Source organism: Boleophthalmus pectinirostris, unplaced genomic scaffold (assembly GCF_026225935.1).
Source record: "Boleophthalmus pectinirostris isolate CB_2022bp ecotype Guang Dong unplaced genomic scaffold, ASM2622593v1 HiC_scaffold_19, whole genome shotgun sequence".
NCBI classification, from domain to species: domain Eukaryota; kingdom Metazoa; phylum Chordata; class Actinopteri; order Gobiiformes; family Gobiidae; genus Boleophthalmus; species Boleophthalmus pectinirostris.
This window is the reverse complement of record NW_026571140.1, coordinates 44,030,176-44,049,663: the sequence shown is the minus strand read 5'-3', so window position 1 is coordinate 44,049,663 and position 19,488 is coordinate 44,030,176. Positions and strand designations below refer to the sequence as shown.

The following is a 19,488-nucleotide window of genomic DNA, read 5'->3' as shown; positions in this document are numbered from 1 at the left end:
ACACACACACACACACCTCCATCCAAATCCAATCACGTGCCCATAACCTTGCCTTGCCAACATGAACCTGTAACTACAAATCTGCAATAAAGATCATTGGTGTAGCAGCCCTCTCCGTGCCCACTCTCTGACCGGAGCCCCTCTCGCAAATTCCTATCAGATCAGCAAACACCAGAGTGTCCCACTCTATCACATGGTCCTTCGAGCCGGATGGGATAGAGATTTGCAGAGAACATGGAGTCACAACAACTGCCTACAGACCCAGCAGTGCATCCTAGACCCCAGCGGGAGAGACGGCTACCCTCACACCTGGATGACTTTGCAGTTGGATATCATCCCACAGTTACAGATCCATCTACCCAGCCTGCACCAGTACCTACAGCTGAGGATGGAGCAGCAGCCCCAGAGCTCACTGTGCTTAGATCACCTTCGCCACAACTGCCTGTGAGAATACAGTCACGCCGAGGCTCAGTAGCTTCTCACCACAGTACAGCCAGATCCCAAGCCAGTGCTCGTTCACTATCCCAGAGATCTCTTACTAAGACGCTGTCAGAGCTGCAGAATGCCATGTTGGAGGAGAGGATGAAGCGCATGGAGCTAGCAGAGGCACAGAGGCAAGTCATGGAGCAGACACTGGTGGATGAGCAGTGCCTATACTAGACCAGCAAGCACGAGAGGCCTTGCATGAGAAAGAAGAGCTTCTCAGAGAGCAAGAGCAGCAGAGACGTCGACTAGAGGAGAAAGCGGAGATTGCGTATAAGACCAAAGAGGCTATCACCAGACAGCAAATACTGCAACGCAGACTGAAGGAGAAAGAGATGGAAGTAGAGAAAGCTGCTCTTATCACTTCCTTCCTGAAAGAAGAGGAGACAAAGAGTCCACCCCACTCCAGGCCCCTCAGTGTAAGTGAGTACAACCTGAGGCTCCCATCCACAGCCCAGCCATTACCACCACGCTCACAGGGTCCCCCTGATATGCTCCACTCTACTCCTGTCACCCAAGCTCCTCCTCCAGTCAATATATATACAGTCAAGCCTCCTGTCTCTACTAGTCCCTCACCAATCCTAGCTGCTGCTATACAAGACCGTGTTTCTGCCATCACCATCCCTCCTGTTGTTCCAGTCGCCAACCCTAGTCCACTACCACGTCATAGCCACACGGTGGGTGCCCTCATACAGCATGCTGCATCACCTTCCTAATTGCCATATACTGCTCCATTCAACCAAGCACAGATGATCCGCAGCCACGCCCAAGTCCAGCATGTGCCTTCTCCTCCATCCCAGCCAATGCCACAGGCTGTGAACACGCTGCCTTATCCTGCCCTGCCATCTATCCCTCCCCAGGTGACAGGTCCTCCTCCAGGCCTCAGAGCAGCACCTGGCACAGACTTGCTGGAGTTATTAGTTGCCACGTCCTATGGACTTCCTCGGCCAGCCTTACCCCATTTCACTTCTGGGAAAGAATCAGACTTTGCCCTACTCAAGATGGCTCTTGACAATTTACTCAATGCCCATGCCCATCTCACTGAACAATTCAAATACCAAGTCCTCCTTGATTATTTGAAGCTGCCCAGCGCCTACAAACTAGCCCAAGCCTACATGCACGACCCCAGGCCGTACACATCCGCTCTCCAGGCGCTTCAAGATAAATATGGACAGCCACACCAGCTTGTGCAGAGTGAGCTAAGCGCCATCTTGAACTCACCACCCATCCGAGCTGGAGACCCAGAAGCCTTTGACAACTTTGCCCTGTCAGTACAGGCTTTAGTGGGCATGCTTCGATCTCTAGAGGGAGAAAATGGTTATGAGCTGAGATGTGGATCTCATGTCGACAGGCTGCTCAGCAAGCTACCTGCTAACTACAGAGATGGTTTCGTGGAGTACAGCATTAGCCACGGCATCCTCACAACGGGCACTGATAAAACTTACACTCTGCCTGATTTTTCTACCTGGCTGCAGTTGAAGTCACAGGCTAAGCGAATCTCCTCCCGAGCGGCTCTCATGTTCCAGGATCCGCCAAAGCCGGTGAAGAGCCAGAAGAAAGCTCAGAGCCATCCCTTCAACGTGTATTACAGCACAGAGGTTCAAGTCGGGGTGACTCCTCCAGCTCCACCCCACAGTAAGTCTCCCAAAGCCAGACCTACTGTCAAGCCTTACTGCCCATACTGTGACACCAGAGAGCATTACCTCAGCCTGTGCCCCAAGTTCAAGTCACTCTCCACTGCAGAAGTTGCTGCTTGGATTAAAGATTGAGGTTGTTGGAGATGTGGCAGGAACCACACACCTGAGACATGCACTCTGAAGAAGCTATGTAACACCTGCAAGCAGTTACACCTCACCATTCTCCATGATGTGAGTCAACCTGAACCCAAGAAGGTGCTCATGGTAGGAACAACTCCAGATATCGTCTATGTTGACCGCCCTAGTCGTCCACAAAGAGTCATGCTCAAGCTGGTGAAGGTACGCCTCTACAAGGCAGAGCATTCCCTTGAAGGTTTTGCCATCCTTGACGATGGATTTGAGAGAACCCTCATCCTTCCCTCTGCAGTCAGACACCTCCACTTAACCACAGAGCCTGAGAGCCTTCCTCTATGCACCGTTTGCCAGGAGGTGATCCACCTTCAGGGAGCTGCTGTCTCCTTTGACATCTCCCCAGCTCATTCTCCCAAGTCAAGGTACACCATCCATCATGCCTTCACTGCTGATGAGCTGAGCCTGTCTGAACACACTTACCCTGTCAAGTAACTCCAACGCAAGTATTCCCACCTGCAGAAACTTCCACTGCCACTAGTTGACAAGGTTCAACCCATACTCCTCATTGGTTCTGATCTCCCACATCTTCTCATTCCTAAGCAACCAGTTCGAGCAGGTCCTCCTGGGAGTCCCTTAGCCGTGTACACTGCTCTAGGGTGGGCGCTCCAGGGCCCAGCCAACCTGAGCCCTCAGCCTGCTGACATCCCACACTGCTACTTCACTATGTCTCCCACCTCTGAACTGCAGCGACATGTTGAACGTCTGTGGCAAGTAGACATTCTGCCCTTTGCCAACACCAAGACTGCCACCCGCTCTAAAGAAGACCAGCAGGCCCTAGAACTGTTAGAGCAACGAACTGTTAAAATGGAAGTAGATGGAGTGTTAAGATATGCCACACCACTGCTCAGACGCAAAGCAAGCCCCAGTCTTTGGGTACCGAAAGAACACTCTGCTCCCACAGCTGCGGAGCACAGAGCACCGCTTGGCTAAAGATCCTGCCCTGGCAGACACTTACTGTCAGGAAATACAGAAACTAGAACAGTCCGGCTATGCCATCCCCCTGCCTGCTGACACAGTAGACAGCTCTACTGAGTCCTGGTATCTGCCCCACCATGTTGTCCATCACAATGGCAAGGCTAGGATTGTCTACAACTGTTCCTATCAGCACAACGGACAGAGCCTGAACAGCCAGCTCCTACCCGGTCCGACCTTAAGCCCTTCCTTACTTGGTGTACTTCTCCGCTTCAGAGAACACAGTGTGGCTATAAGCGGTGACATTAAAGGGATGTTTCACCAGGTACGCCTGCTACCAGAAGACAAGCCCCTTCTCCGTTTCCTATGGAGAGACATGCAGAGGGAGGAAGAGCCTACAGTGTACGAGTGGCAAGTTCTACCGTTTGGCACAACGTGTAGTCCCTGCTGTGCCACGTATGCCCTCCAAAGGCATGTGAAGGACAACAGTAAAGATCATGAGGACATCTTGCATCTGGTGGAGACGGCCTTCTATGTTGACAGCTGTTTGACCAGCCTTGCCAGTGCTGATAAAGCTAAGACCATCATCGATGGCATGCGCATGCTGCTTTCAACTGGTGGCTTCGACATAAGGCAGTGGGCCAGCAACATTCCCTCAGTTGTGGAACATCTCCCAGTGGAAGCTAAAGCAACCAGCACTGAACTGTGGCTCTCTCAACACAGACAAGACCCAGAAGAGGCAGCCTTGGGCCTCCGCTGGAACTGCCTCACAGATCACCTTGGTTACCGCTACCGTCCAGTTGAGTATCCACAGCCAACTCTGAGGAATGTCTACAGGGTTATGGCAACACAGTATGATCCACTCGATTATCTTATCCCATTCACCACCCGGGCTAAGATTATCATTCAAGACCTGTGGAAAGTGGGAGTTGGCTGGGATGACCCTATCCAACCAGAAGCTCTGTTGGACCTTTGGTTACAATGGGAGAGTGAACTAGTCCATCTCTCACAAGTGGAGATCCCCAGATGCTATATTCCACCGGCTGCCGACTCAGACACACCAAAACGAGAAGCACATGTTTTCTGTGATGCCTCTGAAAGAGCCTACGGTGCTGTCGAGTACCTTTGCACTCAAGACCAACACGGCTGTGTCCATGCGGCATTTGTGATGGCTCGGTCACGAGTCAGCCCTTGCCGGAGCACAGTTAGCCAAGATTACCATGACAGAACTGTCACTCTCTCCCCAGCAGATCACACTTTGGACTGACTCAACCACAGTTCTGACATGGTTGAAATCAGACTCATGCAGGTACAAGGTCTTCGTGGGCACCAGAATTGCAGAAATTCAAGAGCTCACTGAAGGCTGCAACTGGCAATATGTCAACACAACTGACAACCCTGCTGATGACCTCACCCGCGGTAGATCACTGCATGAACTTTGCCAGCCCAACCGATGGAGTCAAGGCCCTCATTTTCTCCGGCAACATCCAGACTCCTGGCCAGTGTTTCATGTAGAAGAAGCCCAAGAAGAAGAGGAAGAACTGAGGAAACCAGTGTTCTGTGGAACTACTACCTGCCCTCCGCCCACGCCCATCCCTGACAACTGGGACAGTCTCATCAAAGCCACTCATGAGAGCCTTCACGGGGCGGCCTCCGATAGCAGCAGTCCTGCGATGACAGCAGGTGACGTTCTGGCAGCAGAACTACACCTTCTCCAACAGTCCCAAAGAGACAGTTTCCCTGAGGAGGTGGACACTCTTGCCGCTAGTAAGCCGATCTCTAGACAGAATTGCTTGGTCATGCTTGCTCCAGAGTATGATGCAGCTGTTGGTCTGGTGAGAGTGGGAGGCAGACTCCGTAGAGCAGAAGACCTCGACCCAGACTCTATTCACCCTCTCATCCTTGATCCTAAGCACTATGTCACCAAGTTGCTCATTAAGAAGTATGATAGCGACCTCCTTCATCCTGGTCCTGAACGAGTCTTTGCGGAGCTCAGGAGGAGATACTGGATCCTGCGAGGACGAGAGTCTATCAAACGCCATCAGCACAGCTGTGTTGAATGTCAGAAGTGGCGTGCTACTCCAGTGGTCCCTCAGATGGCAGATCTTCCCCCCGCTAGACTCCGTCTGTACAAGCCCCCTTTCTGGTCCACTGGAGTCGACTGCTTTGGCCCGTACAATGTCAAGGTGGGCCGATGGACAGAGAAGAGGTGGGGGCTGATTTTTAAGTGCATGACGACCAGCTGTGTGCACCTTGATCTCCTTGAAAGCATAGACACTGATGCTTTCCTGATGGCCCTCCGCCGATTCATCGCCCGCCGTGGCAAGCCATTCGAGATCCTGGCTGACAGAGGAACCAACTTCAGAGGCGGAGCTGCTGAACTGCAGGCCAGCTTTGCTGCTCTGGAAGCACCTCTCCAAGAACAGCTGGCAGGACAGAAGATTGAATTCCGCTTCAACCCTCCTGGTTGTCCTCATTTTGGGGGGACATGGGAAAGAGAGATTAAGTCCATCAAGGCAGCTCTCCAAGTGGTGCTCCGAGACCAGACTGTGGCAGAACCTGTGCTGCAGACTGTGTTAATCGAAGTGGAAGGATTACTCAACGCCAAGCCGTTGGGATACATCTCCTCGGATGCTGCTGACCCAGACCCGGTCACACCGAACCTCCTTCTTATGGGACTTCGTGACGCATCACTCCCACAGGCCATCTATGCATCCAGTGATCTCCTCAGCAAGAGAAGATGGCGTCATAGTCAGATTCTGGCAGACCACTTCTGGACCAACTTCATCCAACGACATCTTCCCGACCTTCAGAAGCGGTCCAAATGGCACAAGGATACTGACAATCTCACCATTGGTCAAGTGGTGATGGTGGTTGAGTCACAGCTACCAAGGGCTCAGTGGCCCATAGGCCGTGTGGTGAAGACCTGTTCAGGCTCGGATGGCCGAGTCAGGGCAGCTGAAGTGACAATTAAAGGACAGACTTATCTGCGTCCAGTAGCGCGCCTGGTGCGGCTGCCGGCCTGGGAAGATGAAGAGAACTCCAGCTGAGTCAGACTTTCCTTTATTCTTCAAATTTATTGCTAAATTTGGGGGCGGCCTTGTCGGAAAGTCTTTAAATGTATACGATTATTTTATTTTGTAATGTCCGTTGTTGACGTCACTAATGATGTCACTTCCCGTTTGTTTTTTCCCTTGAGTTTCACCGCAGCACTGGTTGTTTTTTCCCTGTGTGGTGTTTTCTGTGTGCGTTCAAGTGAGTAGTTGTGTGATGTTATTATATCATTGCTGTGCCAAGTGTTTCCTGTGTTTTAGTGTTATATATGTATAGTACATCTGTGTAGTTCGCCGTTCCGTAAGGTTTGCAAGGTCTGTCGGGTGTCCGTCGTATCTTCGCTATTATAGCCGAGTGTAACCCGACACCAATTAAGCCGTAGTAAGCACGCGGCGGCTGCAGCAGTGCAGTGGCGCTATTAATCCTATAGAGGGCGCCAAAGACCGCTGGACCATTTCAGTATTCCCTGTGTTTGTTTGTTATAGATAGTTCATATATTATTTGTTATTAATGTAAGTTATTTATGTATACGTTTTATATATCATAATTCTAATATTGTTTTCTTTATCCTTTGTTCTTGTTTCAGCCACACACACACACACACACACACACACACACACACACACACCTCCATCCAAATCCAATCACGTGCCCATAACCTTGCCTTGCCAACATGAACCTGTAACTACAAATCTGCAATAAAGATCATTGGTGTAGCAGCCCTCTCCGTGCCCACTCTCTGACCGGAGCCCCTCTCGCAAATTCCTATCAGATCAGCAAACACCAGAGTGTCCCACTCTATCACACATCTGTAGAAAACAGACATTTATTATCCTCTAGCAAAACTAAGAAAAACACAGTCAATTCAAATATACTGTAAATAAACTTCAGCAGATCATGGCCAAACAAACATAAAATACGTCCAGTCCAACACACAACTGTCAGCTGAGCAATAAAACAGCTACACATGAGTGAATTAATTTTTGTCCACACAATTTCACAGCCACGTGACCTCGTCGAGTTTAGTAAGTGCAGGTGCACCAGGAGATGGCGCTAGTTCACAATTTAGCAGGATTTAACAACGCTCATAATAACTATGTTACACATGTAATAATATTTAGGGTATTACAATAATTGAGTCTGTTACAATAGAGACTTTGCACCGTCACGTGTCCCCATGGCAACGGTAAATACTCCGCCATGACACCGGGCACGATATGTCATTGACTTCAGCAGCATCGGAGAAACATGGGCAGGTTTTGTTGTGTATTTGGTTGTTCTAGACCAGGGGTCTCAGACTCGCAGCCCGGGGGCCAACTGCGGCCCGCGGAAGGATTTTTTGCGGCCCTCCACTTGATTCCAAAGAATAATGTCAGTGCGGCCGTGGTAGATGTACGCACAATCCCACCCCCCGACCGCGGGCCGCACTGACAGATGAACCTGCAATCGGTGCCCGTGCAGATTCACAACAATAGATTATTAACGCAGTTTACATCCCAAAACTCAATTTACAGCAGCTGTGAAGCAACGAGTCTAAGTGGATCTGTTAATACGAGTACACGTGCACATACACGTGCACATACACGTGCACATACACGTGCACACACGTGCACATACACGTGCACATACACGTGCACATACACGTGCACATACACGTGCACATACACGTGCACATACACGTGCACATACACGTGCACATACACGTGCACATACACGTGCACATACACGTGCACATACGGCGTCACTGAAGAACCAAAACAAACCTCACATGGTGGTACACGTGTGCACTTCACTTGACGCTCCCACAACCACAGTATCAGAGCAGAGGAGGCGCTGACACAATCCCCCTGTTCATAAGTGTGGGACCATTATTGGAGGGGCTAATAAGAAATAAAAAGACACTGACAGTCTGTTTACCTGTTCAACACTCGGTGCGTAATTTGCTGGCAACACGATGACCAAACTCCACCTGTGCGTCGCCGAAATCCACGCGCACTCAGCGGCAAACACAGCTGTTCCATCAATATGCAAGCACCACAAAACTGCACTGATCTAGTCCAGAGGCTTGGCGACATGTCAGCAAAAAGTACGAGGCAAAAACAAGCGTCTTCCGTCCATGTTTGACATACGAGAAGCAGATACACTCCAGTGTGGTGCTTTCACACCGGCAAACGAACCAAAACTGGTCCGATTAACGAGCCTCTGTATCCCGGTAGAACAGCGATATCTCCAGTAACCAAAACTGATGTTCCCTGTTAATACCAGGAGCCGTCCTCATCTCATCACCATGAACTCATAAAACAGCAACATGTAGAACTTTGTACAAACTCACCGCATCAGCCCAGAGTTCAGGTAACAGCAGCAGCCGACAGCTCCTCAGGACGGGGCTGGGGTCTGGTCCTTGGTCAATGACTGGGTCTGAGCGGGAACGTTCCGCCGTCTGCGCGCTGGTTCCGTGTTCGTGTTCCGTGCGGGGAAAGTGAGGATGCGCTGTGGACTACAGGTCTGTGCTGCTCCGGTCCTCCGCACTCAAGAACTGCGGCTGGTTCCGAGGTGGTGCAAAGCATCCGGACAGAAGCGTGAATCCAGTTTAGTTGGTGTCCACATTTGGTTCTTCCCGGGAAAAGCGCTTTTCACTCCCCGCTCCACGTCATCTGAGCCCGGACAGAACCGGAGCTGCATCTTCAGGACTCTGGTTTGGATCTAGTCCGACTGTATTTCTCACACTAGGCTAAAAGCAGGACATTTTTTAAAGGTGAATCAATTGAATGGGCGAATTGCCTATTGCCATGAAATTATTTGGTTAATTAAAGCCTAAAATAACAAATGCTGGTTCCTACATGATCACGGGGAACACCGGGTCGTCTCTGTGCAGGTCCTGAACAGACAGACACACCCCCAACTTTGACTCACTCTGGAGCCACACGTTCACACACTGGTTCTTGCTCTGATCTTCGTGTGTTACATTCTCTGTATTGGCCATTGTTGGTAAAATAATTTGAAACTGAATTGCGGCTGCGTCTGGACAACAACCTGTTACTGCGCTGGAGTCGTACAGCGTCATTTCAGGCAAAGGAGACGCGTGTCCCCCCCATGATGCATTTGGAATAGTTCGTTTGGACCTGCTGTCTATGGTTTGGACCCGGGTTCGCGTTCACACCAGAGGAACCGCACCAAAGTTGGTCATTTGGTGTGGATTCGGTGTGGCGAACCGAGACCACCTCTTTTTTGAGGTCTCGGTCCACTTGAGTTGGTTCGGGTCCGAGTCCGATTGACGCTTTCACACCAACGCAAACGAACCGAACTAACCACTTCTGGTTCGAATGGACCTTTTGGTGCAACAAATACTGTTGGTGTGAAAGCACCTAATACAGGTCAAGGGTCACTGATGAGCATCTTCAATCTCATCAGGATCTCATGTGCTTCCTCCTGCAAGTCAAACATCTCTCAGCTGTACAAGATGAAGCGTAGCCAGGTTCCAACCAGCAAGAAGTAGGTAAAAGAAGAAGAGTAGACGTATTAGTTTAAACTTAAGTTCTAAATACATTTTCATGTTCTGAACTGTTATTAAAGATTAAGAAAGTGTGTTGCGTGTTGTTCTTTCTCTCTTTTTTTCCCGTGCAACCGCTATTTATCGATACTCAATGCGGCCCAGCCTCACTCAGACTTTATCTAATGTGGCCCCCGGGTCATTTGAGTTTGAAACTCCTGTCCTAGACGCTCTGAAAGAGATAAAACGAATCGTTTCTTCACTGTTCCTCTGGAAATGACTCATCAGGATCAAACAAGGGAATTATCGGAAAAAAAAAGTGGATTATGTCTAGAGAACATAAACCGCGAAGAGATTTCCAATGGTCCCATCAAGACACACTCACGTCACTTTCATCAAGGTATTTACTATTTAAATTGTTTCATAGTTTATTTAATGAAAGAAGCACATTTACTGAACTATGACAGGAGGTAAATCTGTGTCATGTTCCACATCCACATTTGGAGCAAGTCCCAAAATGTTCTAACAGAGCCACAGTAAAAGAACAAATGTTCTACAGTTTCTGTTTCGCTGTTACAAAATGGGCACTTATGTCATTTAAATGTTAAAGTGAGTTTCTTTGGCTTTAGGAGAGACTGGAAATGAGAGCTCATTTATTCTACTTTTTTATAATATTAATTAGAAAATCTTTAAGTGTACGAATTCTTTTTAATGGAAAAGGAGACAGTTTGGAAGTAATAATGTAAACCAGGACTAAACCAGATCTAAACCAGGTCTAAACCAAGACTAAACCAGGACTAAACCAGGACTAAACCAGAATAAACACTTTTCTCGTCTGTTCCTGTTGCATTTTGAACTATTCGCGGCAGGTGCCGCCTGAAAAGTCATAATTTCATTGAAAACTGGACAAAACTCAGCGGTAAAGGGAAAAAACCTCTGTGGATGAGACTCACGTGAGTTGAGATGCTTCCTGGTCTCAGCTCTCAGTCTTGGACCGTTTTCTGCTCTTTAAAACTCCATACAGTGAAATAAAAGTGGAGCAGTAGAACGGGAGCGTCAGGATTCCTGTTTTTCCTCTGGGTCTTGTGTCTGGAGCTGAGCGAAGAATATGGCACCACCCTCAACTTTGGCTCCACCCACCGCTCACCTGCAGCTCATTCTTCACATCAACACTTTATCCTCCACACCTCACCACATCAACACTTTATCCTCGACATCTCACCACATCAACACTTTATCCTCCACACCTCACCACACCAACACTTTATCCTCCACACCTCACCACATCCACACTTTATCCTCCACACCTCACCACACACTTTATCCTCGACACCTCACCACATCAACACTTTATCCTCCACACCTCGTCACACCAACACTTTATCCTCCACATCTCGTCACACCAACACTTTATCCTCCACACTCGTCACACCAACACTTTATCCTCCACACCTCACACCAACACTTTATCCTCCACACACTCGTCACACCAACACTTTATCCTCCACACCTCACCACACCAACACTTTATCCTCCACACCTCACCACATCAACACTTTATCCTCCCACACCTCACACATCAACACTTTATCCTCCACACCTCACCACATCAACACTTTATCCTCCACACCTCACCACATCACCAACACTTTATCCTCCACACCTCACCACAATCATTTATCCTCCACACTCTCACACACTTTATCCTCCACAGTCACATCAACACTTTATCCTCCACACCTCGTCACACCAACACTTTATCCTCCACATCTCGTCACACCAACACTTTATCCTCCACACCTCACCACACCAACACTTTATCCTCCACACCTCACCAGATCAACACTTTATCCTCCACACCTCACCAGATCAACACTTTATCCTCCACACCTCACCACATCAACACTTTATCCTCCACACCTCGTCACACCAACACTTTATCCTCCACATCTCGTCACACCAACACTTTATCCTCCACACCTCACCACACCAACACTTTATCCTCCACACCTCACCACATCAACACTTTATCCTCCACACCTCACCACATCAACACTTTATTCTCCACACCTCGTCACATCAACACTTTATCCTCCACACCTCGTCACACCAACACTTTATCCTCCACACCTCGTCACACCAACACTTTATCCTCCACACCTCACCACAACACTTTACACCTCACTACACTTTATCCTCCACACCTCACCACATCAACACTTTATCCTCCACACCTCGTCACACCAACACTTTATCCTCCACACCTCGTCACATCAACACTTTATCCTCCACACCTCGTCACACCACACAACTTTATCCTCCACACCTCACCACATCAACACTTTATCCTCCACACCTCACCACATCAACACTTTATCCTCCACACCTCACCCACATCCTCCACACTCGTCACATCAACACTTTTCCTCACACTCGTCACACCAACACTTTATCCTCCACACCTCACCACATCAACACTTTATCCTCCACACCTCGTCACATCCAACACTTTATCCTCCACACTCGTCACATCAACACTTTATTCCTCTCCACACCTCGTCACATCAACACTTTATCCTCCGCGCTCGTCACATCAAACACTTTATCCTCCCGCCTCGTCACATCAACACTTTATCCTCCACATCTCTCACATCAACACTTTATCCTCCACACCTCACCACATCAACACTTTATCCTCACTTTCACACTTTATCCTCCGCGCTTCGTCACATCAACACTTTATCCTCTGCGCCTCGTCACATCAACACTTTATCCTCTGCGCCTCGTCACATCAACACTTTATCCTCTGCGCTTCGTCACATCAACACTTTATCCTCCACACCTCGTCACATCAACACTTTATCCTCCACATCTCGTCACATCAACACTTTATCCTCCACATCTCACCACATCAACACTTTATCCTCCGCCCCTTGTCACATCAACACTTTATCCTCCACACCTCACCACATCAAACACTTTATCCTCCACACCTTTATCACCACATCAACACTTTATCCTCCGCGCCTCGTCACATCAACACTTTATCCTCCACGCCTCGTCACATCAACACTTTATCCTCGACATCTCACCACATCAACACTTTATCCTCCACACCTCGTCACATCAACACTTTATCCTCCGCGCCTCGTCACATCAACACTTTATCCTCCACACCTCACCACATCAACACTTTATCCTCTGCGCTTCGTCACATCAACACTTTATCCTCTGCGCCTCGTCACATCAACACTTTATCCTCCACACCTCACCACATCAACACTTTATCCTCCACACCTCACCACATCAACACTTTATCCTCCACACCTCACCACATCAACACTTTATCCTCCGCGCCTCGTCACATCAACACTTTATCCTCCACATCTCGTCACACATTTATCCTCCACATCACACTTTATCCTCCACATCCTCACACACATCAACACTTTATCCTCCACACCTCTCGTCACATCAACACTTTATTCCTCCGCTCACACATCAACACTTTATCCTCCACACCTCACCACATCAACACTTTATCCTCCACACCTCACCAGATCAACACTTTATCCTCCACACCTCACCACATCAACACTTTATCCTCTGCGCTTCGTCACATCAACACTTTATCCTCCACACCTCACCACATCAACACTTTATCCTCCACACCTCACCACATCCACACTTTATCCTCCGCGCTTCGTCACATCAACACTTTATCCTCTGCGCCTCGTCACATCAACACTTTATCCTCTGCGCCTCGTCACATCAACACTTTATCCTCCACACCTCGTCACATCAACACTTTATCCTCCACATCTCGTCACATCAACACATTATCCTCCACCAAACACTTTATCCTTCGTGCCTCGTTACATCAACACTTTATCCTCCACATCTCGTCACATCAACACTTTATCCTCCGCGCCTCTTCACATCAACACTTTATCCTCCACCAAACACTTTATCCTCCACATCTCGTCACATCAACACTTTATCCTCCACCAAACACTTTATCCTTCGCGCCTGGTCACATCAACACTTTATCCTCCACGCCTCGTCACATCAACACTTTATCCTCCACCAAACACTTTATCCTCCACATCTCGCCACATCAACACTTTATCCTCCACACCTCACCACATCAACACTTTATCCTCTGCGCCTCGTCACATCAACACTTTATCCTCGCACATCTCGTCACATCAACACTTTATCCTCCACACCTCACCACATCAACACTTTATCCTCCACACCTCACCACATCAACACTTTATCCTCCACACCTCGTCACATCAACACTTTATCCTCCACACCTCACCACATCAACACTTTATCCTCCACACCTCGTCACATCAACACTTTATCCTCCACACCTCACCACATCAACACTTTATCCTCCACATCTCGTCACATCAACACATTATCCTCCACCAAACACTTTATCCCTCGTGCCTCGTTACATCAACACTTTATCCTCCACACCTCGTCACATCAACACTTTATCCTCCACACCTCACCACACCAACACTTTATCCTCTGCGCCTCGTCACATCAACACTTTATCCTCGACATCTCACCACATCAACACTTTATCCTCCACACCTCGTCACATCAACACTTTATCCTCCGCGCCTCGTCACATCAACACTTTATCCTCCACGCCTCGTCACATCAACACTTTATCCTCCGCGCCTCGTCACATCAACACTTTATCCTCGTCACATCAAACACTTTATCCTCGCGCCTCGTCACATCAACACTTTATCCTCCACACCTCGTCACATCAACACTTTATCCTCCACACCTCACCACATCAACACTTTATCCTCCGCGCCTCGTCACATCAACACTTTATCCTCCGCGCCTCGTCACATCAACACTTTATCCTCCGCGCCTCGTCACATCAACACTTTATCCTCTGCGCCTCGTCACATCAACACTTTATCCTCTGCGCTCGTCACATCAACACTTTATCCTCCACATCTCACCACATCAACACTTTATCCTCCGCGCTTCGTCACATCAACACTTTATCCTCTGCGCCTCGTCACATCAACACTTTATCCTCTGCGCCTCGTCACATCAACACTTTATCCTCTGCGCCTCGTCACATCAACACTTTATCCTCTGCGCTTCGTCACATCAACACTTTATCCTCCACATCTCACCACATCAACACTTTATCCTCCGCGCTTCGTCACATCAACACTTTATCCTCTGCGCCTCGTCACATCAACACTTTATCCTCTGCGCCTCGTCACATCAACACTTTATCCTCTGCGCTTCGTCACATCAACACTTTATCCTCCACATCTCACCACATCAACACTTTATCCTCCACATCTCACCACATCAACACTTTATCCTCCACATCTCACCACATCAACACTTTATCCTCCACATCTCACCACATCAACACTTTATCCTCCACACCTCACCACATCAACACTTTATCCTCCACACCTCGTCACATCAACACTTTATCCTCCGCGCTTCGTCACATCAACACTTTATCCTCTGCGCCTCGTCATATCAACACTTTATCCTCGACATCTCACTACATCAACACTTTATCCTCCACACCTCGTCACATCAACACTTTATCCTCCGCGCCTCGTCACATCTACACTTTATCCTCCACACCTCACCACATCAACACTTTATCCTCTGCGCCTCGTCACATCAACACTTTATCCTCCACACCTCACCACATCAACACTTTATCCTCCACACCTCACCACATCAACACTTTATCCTCCGCGCTTCGTCACATCAACACTTTATCCTCTGCGCTTCGTCACATCAACACTTTATCCTCCACACCTCGTCACATCAACACTTTATCCTCCACATCTCGTCACATCAACACATTATCCTCCACCAAACACTTTATCCCTCGTGCCTCGTTACATCAACACTTTATCCTCCACCAAACACTTTATCCTCCACGCCTCGTCACATCAACACTTTATCCTCCACCAAACACTTTATCCTCCACATCTCGCCACATCAACACTTTATCCTCCACATCTCGTCACATCAACACTTTATCCTCCGCACCTCGTCACATCAACACTTTATCCTCCACCAAACACTTTATCCTCCACATCTCGCCACATCAACACTTTATCCTCCACATCTCACCACATCAACACTTTATCCTCCACACCTCACCACATCAACACTTTATCCTCCACATCTCACCACATCAACACTTTATCCTCCACATCTCACCACATCAACACTTTATCCTCCACACCTCACCACATCAACACTTTATCCCTCGTGCCTCGTCACATCAACACTTTATCCTTCGTGCTTCAAACTGTTGGCTCCACTTTCTGTTTCTTGTATTTTTTGCCCGTTTTTCTCGTTTGTGTTGATGTTTCCTTCAGACTCGGTTTTTGGACTCACCTGCGCTGGACTTTGAGCCCAGTCTCAGGCTCAGCTCACAGCAGCGCGCACATTTTTGGAATCAATAAATCCTGTTTATTCTTTGGACGTTTCACGCCAGTGATTCCAACAGCGATGCACCTTTAAAGCCAAACTGTTCCAGGATTAAACCAACAGCAGAGCTCGAACACTTTACATTACATTATTATTATTATTATTATTGTACTTTATTATTATTACACTTTATTATTTAGGAAGGACATTTCAAATCTGGGACAACGTTCCCATCCACCATTTGGACACAAATATCAATAAAACTAAAACATCAGTCCTTGTTCTGGGCCTGGTTTAGTCCTGGTTTAGTCCCGGTTTCGACCCGGTTTAGTTCTGTTTAGTCCTGGTTTAGTCCCAGTTTAGTCCTGGTCTAGTCCCAGTTTAGTCCTGTTTAGTCCCGTTAGTCCCAGTTTAGTCCCGGTTTAGTCCCGGTCTAGTCCCGGTCTAGTCCTGGTTTAGTCCTAGTTCTGACCCTGGTTTAGTCCTGGTTTAGTCCTAGTTCTGACCCTGGTTTAGTCCTGGTTCTGACCCTGGTTTAGTCCTGGTTTAGTCCTAGTTCTGACCCTGGTTTAGTCCTAGTTTAGTCCCGGTTAAGTTCCGGTTTAGTCCCGGTTTAGTCCTGTTTAGGCCCTGTTTAGTCCCAGTTTAGGCCCAGTTTAGTCCGGGTTTCAACCCGGTTTAGTTCTGTTTAGTCCTGGTTTAGTCCTGGTCTAGTCCCGGTTTAGTCCAGAATAAATACACATGTTTTTTTTGGATTATTACAGATTTATTTACAGACATTTGATCAAATTTGTAGAAACATTTGAAAAAGTTGAACCTGGCTCAGAATCTTCAGTCCAGTTTAAACAATTCTGTCCCAGAGAAAACAAAATCTCGTCTGTTAGTTGGACTTTTGGAGGTTTGGATCGTCCAGAAAAAACATGACAAAAACACGACAAAAACACGACAAAAACACGGCAAGTCGAGCTCCGCAAAAACCTCCTTTATTCTTGTGCCAGTGCGACGAGAGCGGAAGGGCATCTGACCTAAAGTCCCCGAGGAAAAGCGGCCGCCGTCCTGGACTTGAAATTTAAACTTTTACCACCAAAAATAAAATAAAAAAACACACCAAGAAATAAACGTTCCAGTCTCACGGTGCAGACACTTAAAGAGGTTTAGTCCTGGTTTAGTCCTAGTTCTGACCCTGGTTTAGTCCTGGTTTAGTCCTGGTTTAGACCTGGTTTAGACCTGGTTCTGGGCCTGGTTTAGTCCTGGTTTAGTCCTGGTTCAGTCCTGGTTCTGGGCCTGGTTTAGACCTAGTTTGGACCTGGTTTAGTCCTGATTTAGACTTGGTTCAGTCCTGGTTTAGACTTGGTTCAGTCCTGGTTTAGTCCTGGTTTAGTCCTGAGTTTGTGGTGATGACGCTCTGAAGGGGGGAGGAACTTAGCACAGAGAGCAAAGGGAGGGGTGTCGTCGTGTCGCTGGCGGCGGCGGTCAGAGGTACGGGAGAGTCCGAGGGCGCGGCGGTGGCGGCGGCGGTCAGAGGTACGGGAGAGTCCGAGGGCGCGGCGGTGGCGGCGGCGGTCAGAGGTACGGCTCCCCGAAGCGACGGCGACACTCCACCACGCCAGCAGGGGGCGCTCTGTCGCAGCGCTGGGTGAGTTTGAGGGAGGCGGGGCTCAGGCGGGCGAAGGCCAGTCTGTACTCCCGATCGAACGCGTCTGCAAGAAAACAGCAAAGAGACGAAAGACGACGATAAAGAAGAAAAGAAGAAAACATGGATCAAGTAAACGCTTTTTTTTGGTTTTGTTGGGTTTTTTTTTTTGGACTCACCGATGTCGATGTTTTCTCTGCCCAGAGCCACAAGACACAAGAACAACAGATCCCTGTACACACTCCTGAAACACAAACACACTTAGTCCTGCTCCAGGCCCGTCTTAGTCCTGGTTTAGTCCTGGTTTAGTCCTGGTTTAGTCCTGGTTTAGTCCTGGTTCAGTCCTGGTTTAGTCCTGTTCAGTTTCAGTCCCGGCTCAGTCCCAGTCCGGTCCCGGCTCGATTCCGGTTCCGTCTTAGTCCAGTCCCGGTTCAGTCCTGGTTTGGTCTCGGTCTGGTCCAGTCCCGGCTCAGTCGAGGCTCAGTCCCAGTCCGGTCTCAGTCCCGGCTCAGTCCTGGTCCAGTCCGAGCCTGGTCCTGGCTCAGTCCCTGTTCGGTCCCGGCTCAGTTCTTGCTCGGTCTCAGTCCCAGCTCAGTCTCGGTTCAGTCCCTGTTCAGTCCCAGTCCGGTCGGGTCCAGTTGGGTCTGGTCCTGGTCCTGGTCCTGGTTCTGGGTCTGGTCCTGGTCCTGGGTCTGGTCCTGGTCCTGGTTCTGGGTCCGGTCCTGGGTCTGGTCCTGGTTCTGGTCCTGGTCCTGGTTCTGGTCCTGGTTCTGGTCCTGGTCCTGGTTCTGGTCCTGGTTCTGGTCCTGGTCCGGGTTCTGGTCCTGGTTCTGGTCCGGGTCCTGGTTCTGGTTCACCTCTGCCTGTGGACTCCCAGCGTGAGGCCGAGCAGGTGCAGGAGTTGGGTTATGGGTCTGTTGAGGTCGTTCTTCTGGATGTTCCGGATGATTCCTCGCAGGACGTCTTCACTGAAGGATCTCTGCTGCTCCGGGACCGGACCAGGACTCGGATACCCCAGATCTACAACGACCCGCACGACCGGAGGACACGAGAGGACACGAGACGAGAGGAGACGAGAGGAGAGGAGAGAGAGACGAGAGGAGACGAGAGGAGAGGAGACGAGAGGAGACGAGAGGAGAGGAGAGGAGACGAGAGGAGAGGAGACGAGAGGAGACGAGAGGAGACGAGAGGAGACGAGAGGAGACGAGAGGAGACGAGACGAGAGGAGACGAGAGGAGACGAGAGGAGACGAGAGGAGAGGAGACGAGACGAGAGGAGAGGAGACGAGACGAGAGGAGAGAGAGACGAGACGAGAGGAGAGGAGAGAGAGACGAGAGGAGACGAGAGGAGAGAGAGAGAGACGAGAGGAGACGAGACGAGAGGAGACGAGAGGAGACGAGACGAGAGGAGACGAGAGAGAGGAGAGAGAGAGAGGAGAGAGAGAGAGACGAGAGGAGACGAGAGGAGACGAGAGAGAGAGAGGAGAGGAGAGAGAGAGACGAGACGAGAGGAGACGAGAGAGACGAGACGAGAGGAGAGAGAGAGACGAGAGGAGAGAGAGACGAGAGGAGAGGAGACGAGAGAGACGAGACGAGAGAGAGAGAGAGACGAGAGGAGACGAGAGAGACGAGACG

The 19,488-nt window shown here is 49.3% G+C and overlaps 2 protein-coding genes across 3 annotated transcripts in view; one reads left to right on the top strand and one right to left on the bottom strand.

The window, feature by feature from the left end:
* The first annotated feature begins 234 nt into the window (after nucleotides 1-234).
* LOC129409181 (serine/arginine repetitive matrix protein 1) lies at nucleotides 235-1,875 on the top strand. The gene is made up of 2 exons (XM_055154382.1): nucleotides 235-618; nucleotides 666-1,875. Exons 1-2 carry the CDS (start codon nucleotides 235-237, stop codon nucleotides 1,197-1,199), a joined length of 918 nt encoding a protein of 305 aa, XP_055010357.1. The 3' UTR covers nucleotides 1,200-1,875.
* Nucleotides 1,876-16,555: 14,680 nt separating this feature from the next.
* The window catches only part of LOC110153457 (C-myc promoter-binding protein-like), an 83,953-nt gene continuing 81,020 nt past the window's right edge, over nucleotides 16,556-19,488 (bottom strand). Inside the window, exons 33-36 of one of the 2 annotated variants that reach the window (XM_055154879.1) lie at nucleotides 18,712-18,874; nucleotides 18,034-18,098; nucleotides 17,791-17,921; nucleotides 16,556-17,745 (exon numbers count right to left, since the gene is read on the bottom strand). In XM_055154879.1, the coding sequence (XP_055010854.1) occupies nucleotides 17,740-17,745; nucleotides 17,791-17,921; nucleotides 18,034-18,098; nucleotides 18,712-18,874 (365 nt within the window). In that variant the 3' untranslated portion in view covers nucleotides 16,556-17,739. Of the gene's footprint in view, nucleotides 17,922-18,033; nucleotides 18,099-18,711; nucleotides 18,875-19,488 lie in introns of both variants that reach the window. The other variant, XM_055154878.1, reaches the window with a different exon arrangement.

What these genes read in the sequence shown, in the direction of transcription:
- LOC129409181 (XM_055154382.1), top strand. Translation starts at nt 235, where the DNA reads ATGGAGTCACAACAACTGCCTACAGACCCAGCAGTGCATCCTAGACCC. An exon ending in TAGCAGAGGCACAGAGGCAA is followed by an intron (nt 619 to 665) that starts GTCATGGAGCAG and finishes ATACTAGACCAG; the next exon opens with CAAGCACGAGAGGCCTTGCA.